At 42.3% G+C, this 15,706-nt stretch overlaps 1 protein-coding gene across 9 annotated transcripts in view; it reads left to right on the top strand.

The window, feature by feature from the left end:
• NEO1 (neogenin 1) overlaps nucleotides 1-15,706 on the top strand; it is a 208,409-nt gene that overhangs the window by 162,258 nt on the left and 30,445 nt on the right. For all 9 annotated transcript variants that reach the window (XM_042803981.1, XM_042803980.1, XM_042803983.1 and 6 more), the window contains exons 9-15: nucleotides 2,834-2,988; nucleotides 3,521-3,669; nucleotides 4,710-4,848; nucleotides 8,902-8,951; nucleotides 9,848-9,992; nucleotides 11,385-11,495; nucleotides 14,958-15,152. In XM_042803981.1, the coding sequence (XP_042659915.1) occupies nucleotides 2,834-2,988; nucleotides 3,521-3,669; nucleotides 4,710-4,848; nucleotides 8,902-8,951; nucleotides 9,848-9,992; nucleotides 11,385-11,495; nucleotides 14,958-15,152 (944 nt within the window). The remainder of the gene's footprint in view (nucleotides 1-2,833; nucleotides 2,989-3,520; nucleotides 3,670-4,709; nucleotides 4,849-8,901; nucleotides 8,952-9,847; nucleotides 9,993-11,384; nucleotides 11,496-14,957; nucleotides 15,153-15,706) is intronic.

Raw genomic sequence — 15,706 nt, 5'->3', positions numbered from 1 at the left:
AATGAGTTAGAATCGTCCTAATGTTCTGTAGGGTAATATAGTTATTCATATAGACCATCTGTTTTGTTACCTATTATGCCTACCTAAACACATCAGAGCTCGTAAAAGGTGCTCAAGGCTCCCTAAGAAAGGACATAAATGAGAGATTCATGTAGCACTTAATTAGATTAATCTCAACATATTTTTAACATACTGTTGTGAGGGAAGGCACAGTTCCTAGTCATTACTGAAAATTGCAATACTTGGACGTGTCTATTTATTTTTTGATAAATGTTGACGTTCCATTAAAATCATTTTGACTTTTTTTTTGTAATTTTAAATAATAACCTTGGATTGCTGATTTTTTTTTTCCTAGATAAAATCAGTGTGTGCATTTACACCTGAGGCAGAAAAGACAATATATTTTGCATGTCAATGGAAGACAAATGTTATTCTACAGCTGTGAATCAGTTGGCACTTATTCTAGGTTTTCAAATACCATCATTGTATCTAAGACATGTCTTAAAGGAAACCATCCATTTGAAAATGCATTTTCAAGCAAACATTTTGCACTAGCTGGAACTGGAAAAGTTAGCAAGAGAAAATATTTATCTTTTTCTCGTCCCCCCAGTTTCATTCTGTGGTGGGTATATGATATTTCTTTAGTGTGTGTCTCACTTTCCTGTCAGCTTCTTTCTTGCAAAAATTACTTTATAAACATTAAAAGAAGAAAAATCTTTTGTAAACACTTTTAATTCAAATATGCTATAATGATGCTGCTCTTGAATGAAAGAAATTAATAAAAATCTGAAATAAATTAAGCTGTTCATACAATGGCATTTTAACTCAACTGTCATGAAGGAGAATATTCTGGAATATGTGTTTAAATAGATCTTTAGTTACAGTAAGTGTATTGTTTCCCTCTGTATAGGTACAGTGTAATAGTGCAGAAGTCAACAGGGATTTCAAAATGTTTTCAACCAAGTTACGTTAAATCAACCGTACCAGTTGATTTAAAAGGAAATAAATTAAAAATTGAGATTTTGGCATCACATTTCCATGATATAAACTAAAGCATAATGGCTGGAAGGTAGGAAAGGGAAGAATGTGGAATAATTTTGCCTGGGCTTCTGCATTAAAAATGATTTAATAGCAGCTAATCATCAGGATGAGAATCGTCTGCCCTCTACTGTAGAGCTAAACAAAGTCTAACAGACAAAAGGGAAAGAATTGTATCCAAAAGGATACAGTTGTATCCAAAGCAGTCACGTTTTCCCTTTATTTTCTCAGTGGGGAAGTTTTTTATTTCTTCTTTTGTAATACTACTTTTATTTGGTTTTACAGGGAGTAGGCAGCTTCTTTGCAAGGAAGGACGGTCCGTAGGTGCCGTTACCCAACCGTAGCTCTCTGAAAGTTCACGTGGCGTCAGCCATGTGGTGGAAATAAAGGCTGTAGTTAGTTGATGCTTAATCTTTTCATCTTCCCCTCAGTCCTGAAGTTTGAGAAGAACCGATCGTGTTTCCTGAACTACGTTTGGCGCAAGACCGCGCTTCCGCGGGGGCGAGGCAGCAGGATCCCCGGGGGTGCAGCGGGGAAGGGGGGGGGTGTGTGTGTGTGTCACTCAACGCAGGGCAGCCATCCTCCCGGCGGCCTCGCTACCCCAAGTCACTTCTCCCAACCGGGTGACGGCTCCCACCTCGCAAAACGTCGGCCTTTTGGCGGAGCCGAACGCAGAGGCTCGGTCGCAGGCGGCGCCGGCTCCCTTCGGGGTGCGGCAGCCCGGAGCGGTCTCCCGGGCCTCGCCGGAGGCCAGCGCCTCCCCCCCACGCTGACACGGGCCCCCCACGACACCCCCCTGCACCGAACCAGTGTAAAGGGGCCCCCCACGACACCCCCCTGCACCGAACCAGTGTAAAGGGGCCCCCCATGACACCCCCCTGCACCGAACCAGTGTAAAGGGGCCCCCCACGACACCCCCCTGCACCGAACCAGTGTAAAGGGGCCCCCCACGACACCCCCCTGCACCGAACCAGTGTAAAGGGGCCCCCCATGACACCCCCCTGCACCGAACCAGTGTAAAGGGGCCCCCCACGACACCCCCCTGCACCGAACCAGTGTAAAGGGGCCCCCCACGACACCCCCCGGCACCGAACCAGTGTAAAGGGGCCCCCCACGACACCCCCCTGCACCGAACCAGTGTAAAGGGGCTGCCCGGGGGGCGGCCTGTGCTGCGTGTGGGCCCGAGCGAGGGCAGCGGAGGCCCCGGCAGGCGCTGCCTTGTGCCGACCCGGCTGCTTGTGCCGTAACGGCCTCAGCGCCTGGGTGGATGCGAGTCCGAGCCCGTGGATGTTTTTACAAAAATCCAAATATGAGGGAGGGACTAAGTTTGGAGGGAGGAAAAGATATTAAAACATCTTCTTGGAAAAATATACAGAAAGCAGCCCCGCAATATTAACAAAAATGTCTTCCATCTCACCAGACCCTATGTGTGCTGCTTAAACATTTTTGATTCTGGCTTCAGAGTAGTAGGATAAACTGTCGCTGTGAACTATCGAATGCTGTTACAAGAATAACAAAGAAACTACTTAGAAATTTGTGATGTCAAGTATAATTTATTCTTCCATGCGTATTTTTTTTGAAGAAGTTACAAAATTAGAAGCTGTTTGTCACTAGCAATTTTGGCATATTATTGTTTTATTGTGTGGCCAGTGCAGTACAAATAACCCCATCATTAGCACATTAGATGTATTCAAACAGGACGCATCTCAGTAGCAACTGTTCCTTCATTTACCTCTCAAAACCCCTCTTACTAATCAGTGATTGTTTCCATCCCCAAACCTTTTGTTTCCTACAGGGAACGCGTTGAAAATACCAGTCGGCCTGGCGAGACGCAAGTGACGATCCAAAACCTGATGCCAGAAACAGTTTATGTCTTTCGAGTTGTGGCTCAGAACAAGCACGGCCCTGGAGAGAGCTCCGTACCGCTCAAGGTGGCAACTCAGCCTGAGGGTAAGCTGTGAATGTTTTGAGTCTTCGTGACTTCGGCATCGATTTGGCTTGTTTGGTTTTATTTTCCCCATTCATGACCTTTCCCAGAGTAAGTTGATGCTTTTAAAAGTTGCATTTGCAGACCACAGTTTCAAAACGGTTTTCCATGTTGGTGCGCTTATATGATTTATTCTCACCGTGAAGAAGAACCGATAAGGCATTCCTTGTTAAATTCTCTGAACTTTCTGTTATAAGGGGAATAGTTCTAAGTTGTCATTAACTGAAAGGAAAAAAAAAGGAAAACTACGAAAATGCCAAGTCTGTCATTTGTTAGGATCATTCAGGACAAAAGTAAACCGACCCAGGAGCAGGATAGCCTTCAGAAAGTTGGTCCCACCTTTGCACCCCCCGGTGAATCCGTGTGAAATGTGGGAAAAATACCCGTCTCTTGCCCGGAGCTGATTAATAGCGAAGTTGACACTAAACTAATTAGCTCCGGAGCACGTTAATGGTTAGGCTTGGTGACTAGCAGAGTTCCGTGCTTCAATTTCAGTTCAGCTTCCTGGTCCAGCACCCAACATCCGAGCGCACGCCAGTTCTCCCACCTCCATCAGTGTCACCTGGGAAACACCGCTGTCAGGCAATGGAGAAATCCAGAACTACAAGCTCTACTACATGGAGAAGGGGCAGGACACTGAACAGGTACGGAGCCTGCCTCTTCTGTGTGAACTGCAGTACCATTAACAGCCCTTTTTCTTCTCTTATGTTTTTACCTTCAGTTTCTAGAAACACCTTGTGAAGTGTTTGTTTCTCTGATAGACTGCATCCTTCAGCTTCAAATACAGAAATATTTAAAATTGAAAGTAGAGCGTAAAATGTATATGGCTTGAAATTAAAACAGGGGGGTTTTTAAGATGGCTAGTTTCAGATATTCGTCAGCGTCGCGTAGCTTTTGGGGAAGTCCATCGTATCACGAGAGGAGAACACAGATAACAGCTGTATCATCACTTAACGGTTCTAGTTCAGCTGGTGTAAAGGACGCTTGCATGGTTTTTTTACAGGTTGGCTCTTTTTTAGTAAAGCAGGCTAACTGCTGATTGTAGCATGATCCTTAATCTGCACAGTCCTTACTTCTGGAGTTCTGTGATCCAGTGATTGATATTTTGATACTGCTGAGTGTATAATTGGTTAAATTTTCTTTTGATTCTACTGGAAGAATCCAGTATGTTCTGTACAAGTATAGTCTGCCACCCGAGAAAAATCACAACTTTGGGAGGGTTAATCACAGTCGTTTAATTTCTCATCTGGTTGCGTGTGAGTATAGTTCCAGCTTTAAAAAGCAAAGGGAAGAATATTTTTGTTAGCTGTTAAAATAATTTTTTACGTCAGTTTTTAAACGGGAACGTTGTATTCTTCAGATAAAATCACCTTTTCTATTTCTGCATCCCACTGTTCAAAATATATTAATAATTTTTACTAACGGGCAAGTTTGCCAGATCCCTTTACAGAACCAGCGACCACGTTATGATCTAATCGAACGGGCAGAATTTTCCCTTGCAAGTTCGCTGTTGGTGTCTTTACAAGTCCTGGCTGTGTATAAACTGTGGGTTTGATCTGCGGGCGCTACAGAAAGGTGTCTTTCCTGCTTTTGCCTTTGAGTGTTACTGTACTGAAATTCCTAAGGCGTGTGTAATAGTTGCAGACCGGATTCTGACCTTGCATGTGTGTTTCTTTATGAACAGGATGTTGATGTAGGAGGACTCTCCTACACCATCAGTGGATTAAAGAAATACACAGAGTATAGTTTCCGAGTGGTAGCTTACAATAAACACGGCCCTGGAGTCTCGACCCACGATGTTGTTGTACGAACGTTGTCAGATGGTAAGCTGCTTTATTCCTTTTTTGATTTCCCCTTTCCCTTTTCCTTTCCCTTTCTTTTCTTGTAATTTCCTTTAAGTGAATTTTTAACCAGACTTCTACAGTTTTTGTTCACTGTTGCCCTGCTTTATTAATAATGTCATTGTTGCATGTTGCCATACAAGGTGAAAGTTCCCCCGGAGGCTTTCCACGTTGGGTGAAGGAAAATTACTATACCTGCAAAGGTGTTCTGATTATGAAACAACGGTGTCCTTCATTTCAACATCAGTAGTTTATTTCATGGGCTATTGAGTCTACACAGTATTAAGAGCAGACAGGAAAGCAACTATATGGAATGCAACTACTCCAAATTAGTTTTTAGGTTCTGTAATATTTTTACATACAAGCAAGACTTTTTTGCTTTTGGGATGTTTTTATTTTAATTGTGGTCAGATGGGAAAATGTTGCAGGTCTTTGGACTCCAGCACAGATACTATTAAATCAATTGCATATAATAATGAAAGCAGGAAGTGGTGACAGTGTTTTCTGTAACGTGATCAAATTGTAGAATGATCAGGGTTAATGTTCACTATTATTTTTTTATAGAGAAATTTGTTTATATATAAGAACAGTCAGACCAAAAGTGAGCCTAGCCTGGAATCTTTCTCCAGGGGTGACCAAAAGCAGAATAGATGAGCAGAGAGGGGTATTAGCCCAAATTTTCCTTGTGTCCAAAAGTTTGTTTCTGGGGGACTTCTTGACTCCACAGTGGTTTTTGAGTATTTACTAATGCAGTTTCTCTTCCATCAAACCCTGCCAGCATCCTCTTTAACCCACGTCAGCTTTTATCGTCCACATCATCAAGTGGACAAAGATGCTACAAATAAGTTCTCTGTGAAGAATCACCCCTTTTTGTCTGTTTTGAACCTGTTCTGTGTTAGCATCATTCGTTGCCTATAGCCATACTGCCTGAAAGAGTGAATCATCAGTGTCCACCAGCTCTCTCTGTCCCACTTCTCATTTTACAGACCTTTGCTGTATTCTCCTTCATCCATCTCTTCTCCAGATTCCAAAGTCACAGCAATGGTTAGCCATTTTTTTTTTTGTGGAAGCTCCTTCAACTGTCAGTGCCCTTTTCTGAACTTTTTTTCTGGTTTTCTTTTCTCCTAGGTGCTTTTAAAAATGGAGGTAGAGGGGACTAAAATGGTATCAGAGATGCGAGTGTGTGATTACTAGCATTTGACTGACTTTTTTGGCTCTTTCTGAGCACTGAGGTGACTTTTTTGGGGTAGACGGGTCTTGGTGGAATTGAGCCATCATCTTGCTTGTAGAGGTAGGATCATTTTTCCCATGTGTGTAGCTTTATCTACCATGAATTTAATCTGTCACTTTATTATCCGGGCGCAAAATATCCTGAGGTCTTTCTGCAGTTCTTAACCATCAAATCTTGTCCATGCTGACGTTTGTCACCTCGCTGCTCACCTCCCTCTCATCACTTACGAACGTGTTGAGCAGCAGGGGTCTCGGCTCACACCACGGTGGAGCTCCACAGGTCATCTCCCACCATCTACGTTCCTATCTTGTCTTTCCTTTCTTCTAGTCAGTTGTTTACTCAGGCAAGGATTTCTATCCCCTCGTTGCTTTGTTTCTTAAGAGCTCTCCAGCAGGTTTGCAGTGCAGTATTTCCCTTTAAAAAGTGACAAATGCATATTATTACTCCACGTATCTATTAATTTAATGCTTTACTGTAGCTTCAGTTGATTTGCCTAATACAGGGTTTTGACTTGAAGTTTCTGAAATAGAGCCCCTTTGAAATACTGGCATCAAATTTGCCATCTCCCAGTGTCAGGGTAACTTGTGAGAGGTTACATATAAGTCACACAACCGTTTCATTCCTGAGTTCCTTGAGAAGTCCCGGATGAGTGGCCTCTAACCCTGGCAACACGGGGCTGTTCGTTATGTCTGACTCTTCTGCAATCCCTCAGATTGACATTTCAGTTTGAGAGATCCTGTAAATCCCTTGTAAAGGGTGTCAGGGAAGCGTCTCCTCTTCCTTTCACCCAGCACAAATGCAAAGAAGGTAGTTGTGTGGCCTTAGCTTTTCCTTTTTCTGTCATACCCTGACCATTTGCTAACTCTGCAGTTTCTCTAAAGGGTTTCCAGCTTCTTATTTGTTTGAAGAAGAATTTATTATTAGTTGCAATGTAGTTTTCAAGTTTTCCTGAAGTTCTGGTTTTCACATTTTAACCTACAGACATTTATTTTCTAAAGATTTCTGAAGGTTGTCATCTTGCTTCTTACAATCTTAGAACCTTGCTGCTTAACCGGGCTGATCTCCCCCTTCAGTATCTCAACTCTTTCTGGATGAATGATGCACATTTTCTTCTGTGGTGTCTGTAAGAAATCTCCGTGTCTCCTGCAGGGATTTCTTTCTAAGCTTCCTTTAACTTCTATTTAATAAGCTTCTGCATTTCTATGGAGGTTTTTACTCCTAATCCGTTACAGTGGTTTGTTGCAGGGTATCTCTAAAGGTATTACAATTTGAACCGAGGTTTAAGCGCTGCTCGTAAGGATTGCTTTTCTGCTCACAGTCTTCCTGACCTGTAAGAAGCGATCGTGTATTACAGCTAGAAATACCGCCTCTGCATCGCACTGGGACCGAGGGCATTTCCCTTGCCAGCCGGCCCGTGGGGGCGCTCGGGACCAGCACCGCGTCGTACCCGCGGTTACCGGGCGGCACTCCAGGCCGGGCCGCGCCTTCCCATCCCCAGCGTGGGATGTCGGTCCAGAGCAGCTCCGCTTTGTTGGTTGGCCTGCTTAGTCTGGTCTAAGTCTCAGCTTACTTGGGCACAAAATGAACTGGGCGCGTGGCGGGATACATGAGTGGATTTACAGGCATGTATCCTTTCCTGCGTCCCTCTGAATGTCTTTCACCCAGTTTGCAATATGGGCGTTAATTATTAATCACTCCTTGTGAAACCCAGGACTTTTTTTTAAGGTTGTTCTGCAAGTAGACACTGACTGTGTAAAACAAACAGGGAAAAAAAAGCTTTACCTTATTTAATTTCCTCCCCTTAACCTGTGTCGCTTTTTAAAGGATTTAGCGCTCAATCCCTAGGTCTGGGGATTTCAGACTAAGTTCAGTTGGCAAGAGAAAAGGAAAACCAAATCCTCATTGTCTCCATTTCTGTTGTGGGATAGTGGGAGAAGGGTATTTTTTTAACCACACCCCAGTGTACCTTTCGCTTATCGCAGGGCTGCTTTCGCTTTACGCGCTCAGGAGCGTTTCCTTATGTATTGCTGTGGCTGCTGTGAGTTATTTGGAAAACACATTATTCAGGCCGGAACATTCTTTAGCCCTGTTGTGCTGCTTCCCTGTCCTTGTGCTTTGCTGGGGCCTCACCTTCCTGAGAGGAAACCCTTATCTCTGCCTTTGAGATAACGTTTGTGAGTCAGAAGTGCTGCGGTGAGGATCTCCTTGCTCTCAGGTTCTCTCTTACATTGTCTTTCTGGCTAACGGAGTTTCATGGTCATGACCAGCGAGTTGCTACAGCTAGGAAAGAACTAACAACAAGTGGAAGTTTAAAAGCGAAAACTGTCTTTGCGGTGCACTTCACCTTTTCAGTAACACGGAGATGTGTTGGCTCGGAGGTTTTCCTGTTACAGAAAATCATGATAACAGAAACCATGGCTAGAATTTTAAATGTGAGTTCCCAGAATCAAGCGTGTAAATTAAAGTTTCGATTTTGAAAAGTAATGAATGTGATCTCTTTTCTTAGAGCTTATGGGAAGTTCCTTTAAATATATAACATTTTACACACACAAAACATTAGATAGCTGTGATAAGTAAAGACCTGAATAAAAAGTGAGTTCATTCTTTGTGATGAAAATACATAGACTTCCTAAGCCAGTCACTGTGTGGCATAAAGTACCTCTGGTAGAATTTTGTAGTCACTTTATGTAGTGTCTTAAACCAGAATGGTTTATACTTTCATAACGAATGGTAGCAGTGAGTAGCTGTGTATCAAAATACAATATGTGGAAATTTTGGAGTTGTAATGCCTTTAACATTTCTAGTCCCCAGTGCTCCACCACAGAATCTAACGCTGGAGGTACGGAATTCCAAGGTAAGACGCTGAGAATTTCCTGTTCGTAACGGGTAAATAAAAGTTTGGTGGGATTGGCCAAATTTTAGAGCTGCTTTGGGTCTTTTTTTCCTACAGTGCTGCTTTTCAGCTATTTGTGTATGAGTTGCCCAACGGGAGAATATCTGTACGTGGGGCTTGGAGCATTAGAAACTCTGGTCCAGTTGTAGATTGTACGTAATGGAACGCAGCGAAGACAGGGACAATGCACCAAAGCCTGGAGGCTAATTCTGAAAGAGGTTTAATCAGGCACAAAAGCCTGAAGCACCAGAGCTTGAATGTGTTCCCGTTGATTAACTGTTGTTTACAGTGTGTGCACACATACACCCATTTATAGTGTCCTGGGCACGTTAAAAGAGAAAATTATATATTTAGTCATTATAACTTTAGGGATTATGATTGGAGATTTTTTTTAAAAGCCTCTTCTAAAACCTCTTTTCCAAATACCACCTTCTGCTGCCTGTATGATTAAAAATAAGTAACTTCATGCACCCAAACTACAGTTCAGATAGCACGTACCCTTTAGTGAAAATACCAGTTCTTAAAGATAGATCCTCAAGTAAACCGTATCTTAAGATAACCTGAAGAAAATGAAGGGGAAACCCAAGGGGCCATTTGTGAAATTGGAATCAGAAGGTCTAATAGGGTTGAAGCGCTTTGAGGTGAACTTCTGTAGGCACATGTATGACGTGGGCTGCTGCTGAATCGCGGGGGTTTTTACTTTTAAATAAAGCCTATGGCGTGCTCTATGAAGATGCAGTATTTGCTGTGTGCATGTTTCTCTGTCTTTTGCTTCACAACGTACTAGCACTAGAGTAGTTAGTTTCTCGGGCTGCGTGGGAGGCGGTGCCCTTGTAACGACCTCCTGCCTTCCGCAGAGCATCATGCTGCACTGGCAGCCGCCTCCGGCAGGGACGCACAGCGGGCAAATCACCGGCTACAAAATTCGCTACCGGAAAGTGTCCCGCAAGAGCGATGTAACGGAGAGCATTGGTGGGACCCAGCTTTTTCAGCTAATCGAAGGTGAGCTATTGGTTGCAAGCCTTTGTTATCAGAAGGGGTTTTTCAGGTGCTTTTGGTGGGCTGAGGCTGAGACACATTTGTTTAGGGTTCTTGCCTTGGAAGAAAAATGGAGAACGCTTAAAATGGGTGTTTGTAGGTTATAAGGTAGCGTGGGCTGGCCAGTGGTAACCAAAGTCTAGCGACCTGTTTTCTAGCCCTAATTTTGCCATCGATTTGCTAAATGGACTGGACGAGTCCTTTTCAAACCTTTATAAAAGGCATAGAGGTTGGATGGAGAAGATGGTCCTGAGCTCATTACGTCAGCCCAGATGCCAGAAATGACTGTATGGAGAGGAGGGATGCCAGAGGGGTGCAGGCTGGTGGGGGGGGGGGGTTGGCAGACTCACCTGTTTGCACATGGATCCAATGTAGGCGTGCTCTGGCTTGCATCACTCACCGACAAGCCCAGCTCAGAGTCCTGTGAACTTCTTACCTCAGGCATCTGTGCAAATCATCCCACCTAGTTTCACTGACATCAACCCTTTTCCTTCTTTCTGTAATATATCCTTTCTTTATTTTGTACGCTTAAAAAATCCAGTCTAGTACATGACTTGGTATAAATTAAATACTGTTATGAGAACTAGAATTTCGTTTAGCAGAAATAAACAGTACATGAGAACAGGAGCAAGACTGCATTTTGCTAATTTTTCAGATATCTGTAAATGAACAGTTGGTCAAAAGAGAAGAAACTGTGCCTCTCTAGAAAATGAACATGCACTTTTTAATAAGATGTTTCGATTTGTTCTCAGAAACTCCGGCTATGACTCAAAGTGAGAAACCATGAGAAAACTGAAACTTTCACAGAGTAGGAGTTGATGTGTGCCTGTAACCAGAGTATGGTTTTGCCAGCAACAAAGCTTGTTTAAGAAGTTCCATATATCAGATTTGGAGTGCAGTTTCATGCTGCTTTGATTCTACACTCTTACATTACACACTCTCACATACGGTAGACAAGTGGTTTGCACAATTTAGTCGCTTGCTGTCTATCTATACTCCACCCTAGGTTTGGTGGTGGACGTGGGAGGTTCTGTGCTTAAAACTAATTAATAGCCAGCAATGAAAGCTGGCTGCAGACGGTGCCTCGCAGTCCCTTCCAGTGGCCCACAGGGACAGTCTGCAGAGTGTCACAGCCCCGGGTGACTCCGGTCAGGGTGTATCGGTGTCAGCTTCCTTACCCCCGCGCCGGGGGTAGTGCTGTTGCCGTTCCTGACCTCGCGTTGGGCTCGGGTGGCAGTGCTGGGGTGAAGGGCTTTTTACTGTCGGGTTCTACCTGTATTTTAATTAGGAACTGTGATTCCTGTGCTCACAGCTGGAAGTCCTGTGTTGATATCTTGGCTACTCTTTGTCTCTTAGGTCTTGAACGAGGTACAGAATACAGCTTCCGAGTAGCTGCCTTGACCGTTAACGGTACTGGACCAGCTACTGACTGGATATCAGCAGAAACGTTTGAGAGTGATCTAGATGGTAAGATCGTAAGTGTGAACGTATTTGTGATGTCAAAGACATTAGAATTTGCAGACAGGGCACAGGAAAGTTTGATGGCCTTTTTTTAAAGGCAAACCTGATTTTGTTCAATTGTTTTTACTGTATTCTAATTATACAATGTGAATTATGACTAAGTGAAATTAATTTCTAACACAAGATTCTTGCCAAGTCAATTAAATGGCTTGAAATTAAACCCTGCTTTTACACTTTCTAGTACTAGTACCTAGTCGGCACTGTTTTTTTCTGTAAGAAATACACAGTTATGAATTACAACGTCAGTGTTTCAATAATTCTATAATAATACATTATAAGATTTATATAATGATGACTTGATTTTTAAATTGTAATAAAATTCATTTTGTTAATTACGCAGGAGTTTACATGCTATGAAACAGAGGTAGGAGGACTGTTTTCCTTGAGGGGAGTAAAATAGTGATTATGTATTTATGTAGTCCCTAAGTTATGCTAATGAAACCATTGAACTATACCTCAAAGAGTTCAGAGCGGTGATTTGATATCCGGAGACACCGTGGGCTGCTTGACCAGACGCAGCCGTGTTGGCTGCCGCCTGTAGCGTTAGTGCCTGCGCTGTGTGTGCAGACTTGGAGTTGTAAACTTTGCTGACCGTGAGAGAGGTGCCACAGTGGGAAAGAAACGGCGGAAGACGTTGTCACCCAGAGACCTTGGCAGTCGTTACTCTCTGTCTCATGGGTACCGTGTTGTCTTAAAAGATTTTTCCCGAATTTTTAATTTTTTGCTTAGACTCTCTTTCTAACAAGAACGTTTGGCACTGGGCCTCTTCTTTTTCCAGCCTAGAGTTTAACAATAAAAGTAGAAATGTTCTGCGAAAAATTGTAACCTTTGATAGGAGGTCCAGATGATTGGTAGTTACTACACTAGAATAATTTGCAAGTGGGAACCTGATTCTTGCAGAATTCAAATGAGCAAATTTGGGAGCATCTCCCAGAATCTGACTCAAAAGCCACTGAAATTGAAGAAGTGCCATTTTAAAAAGGATGGCTGGGGCAGATCTCCGTGGAGCTGCTCATTCTGGGTAGACGGTCACAATTTCAGAAGAGCGTTTAATTAGCGCTGTTGCACGCGAGTTACCTCCTGCCTCTTGCAGGCCAGTCTCCCTCCTGGCTTTGCTCAAGTACCTGGAGGGTCACTCTAGCTTAACGCTGCAGGATCCTGTAATGTCTTTCACGTCTGTGTAGCTTGAGATTCAGTTATACCGGCAGCTGGAAGACAGAATAACAACAGAGCTTCAGTCTTTGCTCTACGCTGTTGGAAGATTGCTTCAACAGTCAGCTGATACAGCCCTGGAGAGCCCCTGCTGCAGCCTCTGGGGTATGCAGAGTTGATGCTCAACTTAATACTTGTCCTCTTACTGCTTGCTCTCCATTGCTTAATCAAGACCAGCACAAAACCCGATGTTAACAGCAGAGTTCGGTTTTGTAGTTATTTAAAATCACTTTTCAGAGTTGAGATGACTTTGATCTGTGTGTCCGTCTTTCCCTAACTGCATATGACACAACCTTGCAGCTCTGAGAAACCACCAGTTCGCCAGAGTGAAGCAGAGCTCTGTAACTGGGCAGCACTTACACAAGGTGATGAAAATGTTCTCTGCTTTTGAATTAGAGTTAACAGGACTTTGCCAGAGGACAGCATCAGGATTAAATTTAAACAGGGCGGAAGGAGGGAGAAGAAAAGAGCCCTTTAATTCTGTGTTGATTCTACAGTTTTAATTTTTTTCAAATTGGAATGTTGCAGTCCTTGCAGGAAATCTAACTTTACGCATAGGCTTTACAAGAAATTAAGTAATAAAAATTCACAGTTAAGACAATGTAACATGGTATTCATATCATTTTGCATACATGTGTATGTGCACACTGGAAAGAAAAACGTGTATTTTTTTTGCTTTCCTTTCTTTAGCAAGCTCATGTGGATAATTTTAATACCATGCAAATGTATTTACAGCTAATCTTTAATTTCTCAGGTTCAGTAGATATGGAAGGCATAATTCCTTTTTATTCCACAGCTTCTTTTTGAATTTAAATGGAAAATAATTCACTTTATAGTGTCATCAATGTAAATTGGAGCCAGACTGTTGCAATTTAGTGTTAGTAGGGCTGTGTAATTTTGCAGAGTTGGTGCAAGTCCCACCAGGAGTGCATATGCAAGAGGTGTTAAACAGTTCTACAAAGTTTATCCCCAGTGCACTAACTTCTGTGCAGTTAAAAATGTCATCTCTTATATTGCAATTCTGTAGTTTTTCTGTATTTAATAGCTGTGAACTTTAATTGATCAGCTGTGTCAGCTGGAGACCATAAATTCCCTGGGCTAGCAGGCCAATGGCATATTATGATCCAAATAATCCTGTTGTGGTGCTTTATTAAATGTTTTTAGATAAATGCAGCATGTTTCATTAAAATGAAATCCCTGCAGGAAGCAGAACTCTCTGAACTGATTTTATTACAGAGCGGGGAACTCAGCTTACCATTGCACAGAATTATTTATAATCTGTCAACATACGGCAGGCTCCTGTGGCCTGACAAAAGGACCTTTTTCATTTTTGAGAGGGTAAAACAAAGGTATGGACACTAGTAGGTACAGTTGTGCTTTAGATTGCTTTTAAATTCTAATCAACGGTGGGCAAAAAAAGCCTTTTAGTAAAATTATTCAGGGGATTACAGTGACATATTATGGAAGTCCTGTTTTTAAGGTTCCACGTTCCATCTCCTCTGTTGGGTTGTGAGGAGATTTGTGTTGCTTGTGAGGGTAGGACTTGAAGGTTTGATATGGACTCTGAGTATTTTTTCATCTGGTGGTATGGTTGTGTAGTCCCTGCATATATTTTGTGATTTATGTTAAAAGAGAACCAACGATTTAAACGGCGGCAAGTGTAGAAGAAGAAGAACTCTTTGAAGCACGTGCAATATCCAGTTTACCGATAATTCTTTGGAATATTCTGTTTAATCCTGCAACGAGCTCAGGAACCTTTCTTTCATCATCAGTGTGTTTTTAATGTAATTATTTTAATGCCCACAAGTAAGTAACGTGATGGAACTAAAAGCAGATTGCTTTGTGGAGGGAGAGGATGTGATAAATGTAATGCATATTTTGAACAATTACAGATTGGAAAGAACATGCACAAATATCAAAAAAGTCTGCCTTGGAGCAGATCTGATACTTTCCTTCAGTTTGACTGTCCTTTCTTTTAAAGAAAAGATCTATTAAAATACATTAGTATACAAAACTGTGTTAATTTTCTTCTGCTTATTCGAGTTCTTTGCTCTCTCTTGTACAATAAGGCTCTCTGCTCATTTCAGTGCAGACACAGAGTACAAGTGCTACATTTGACCTTACTAGCTCACAGCTCTTCATGTAATTACCTTTATTTTAGCAAAATCCTTTACATCCATCATTTTTCTTTGACAGAAACTCGTGTTCCTGAAGTTCCAAGTTCCTTACATGTCCGTCCACTTGTCACCAGTATCGTAGTAAGCTGGACTCCACCTGAAAACCAGAACATCGTGGTGAGAGGCTATGCTATCGGGTACGGCATCGGCAGTCCCCACGCACAGACCATCAAGGTGGACTATAAGCAGAGATACTACACCATTGAAAACTTAGGTAAGGAGAGTGAATTAACATCAGTGCCCAAGTTTTGCCTCTCATTTACGTTACTGTTTTCTAATGATGGTATTATATATAAGTAAAACTACATGCATGTTTCTGTATTTCATTAATATCTTATGCAGATATTGTACCCAATGCTGAACTGTTGATAAATTTCAAATAAACTCAGTTTTCTGATGACAGAGAAAGAGGCAGAGGAGTTAAAAAGACCCCAAACCCAGAATCCTAAATTCACTGAGTTTGAAGCATAGTGTGTTTTGATTTGATTCTCTCCCTTCAGTGCTTAGTACCAAAACTTTCAGGCTGAGCAGCGTTGCCTTATTCTCCTTCTGGAGCCGCAGAAGAAGCGGCTTCAGGCAAAAAAAGAAACTAAACTGTCACCAAGATACAGTGGCATCTACTTAAAAAAAAAAAAAAGAGAGAGAATAGTTCCTCCACAGAATTCTCTAGAATTCTCTGTGGTAGATAAGATATCCTGAAAACAAAGTAAATAAATACTAGTATTGTGAACTGTTGAGAAGTTCCATAAAACTGGAGTTCTGAGTAAT

Source organism: Tyto alba, unplaced genomic scaffold, assembly GCF_018691265.1.
Source record: "Tyto alba isolate M040663 unplaced genomic scaffold, T.alba_DEE_v4.0 Super-Scaffold_41, whole genome shotgun sequence".
In the NCBI taxonomy this organism is placed as follows: domain Eukaryota; kingdom Metazoa; phylum Chordata; class Aves; order Strigiformes; family Tytonidae; genus Tyto; species Tyto alba.
The sequence above is the reverse complement of the archived record's forward strand: the minus strand, read 5'-3'. Positions and strand labels throughout refer to the sequence as shown.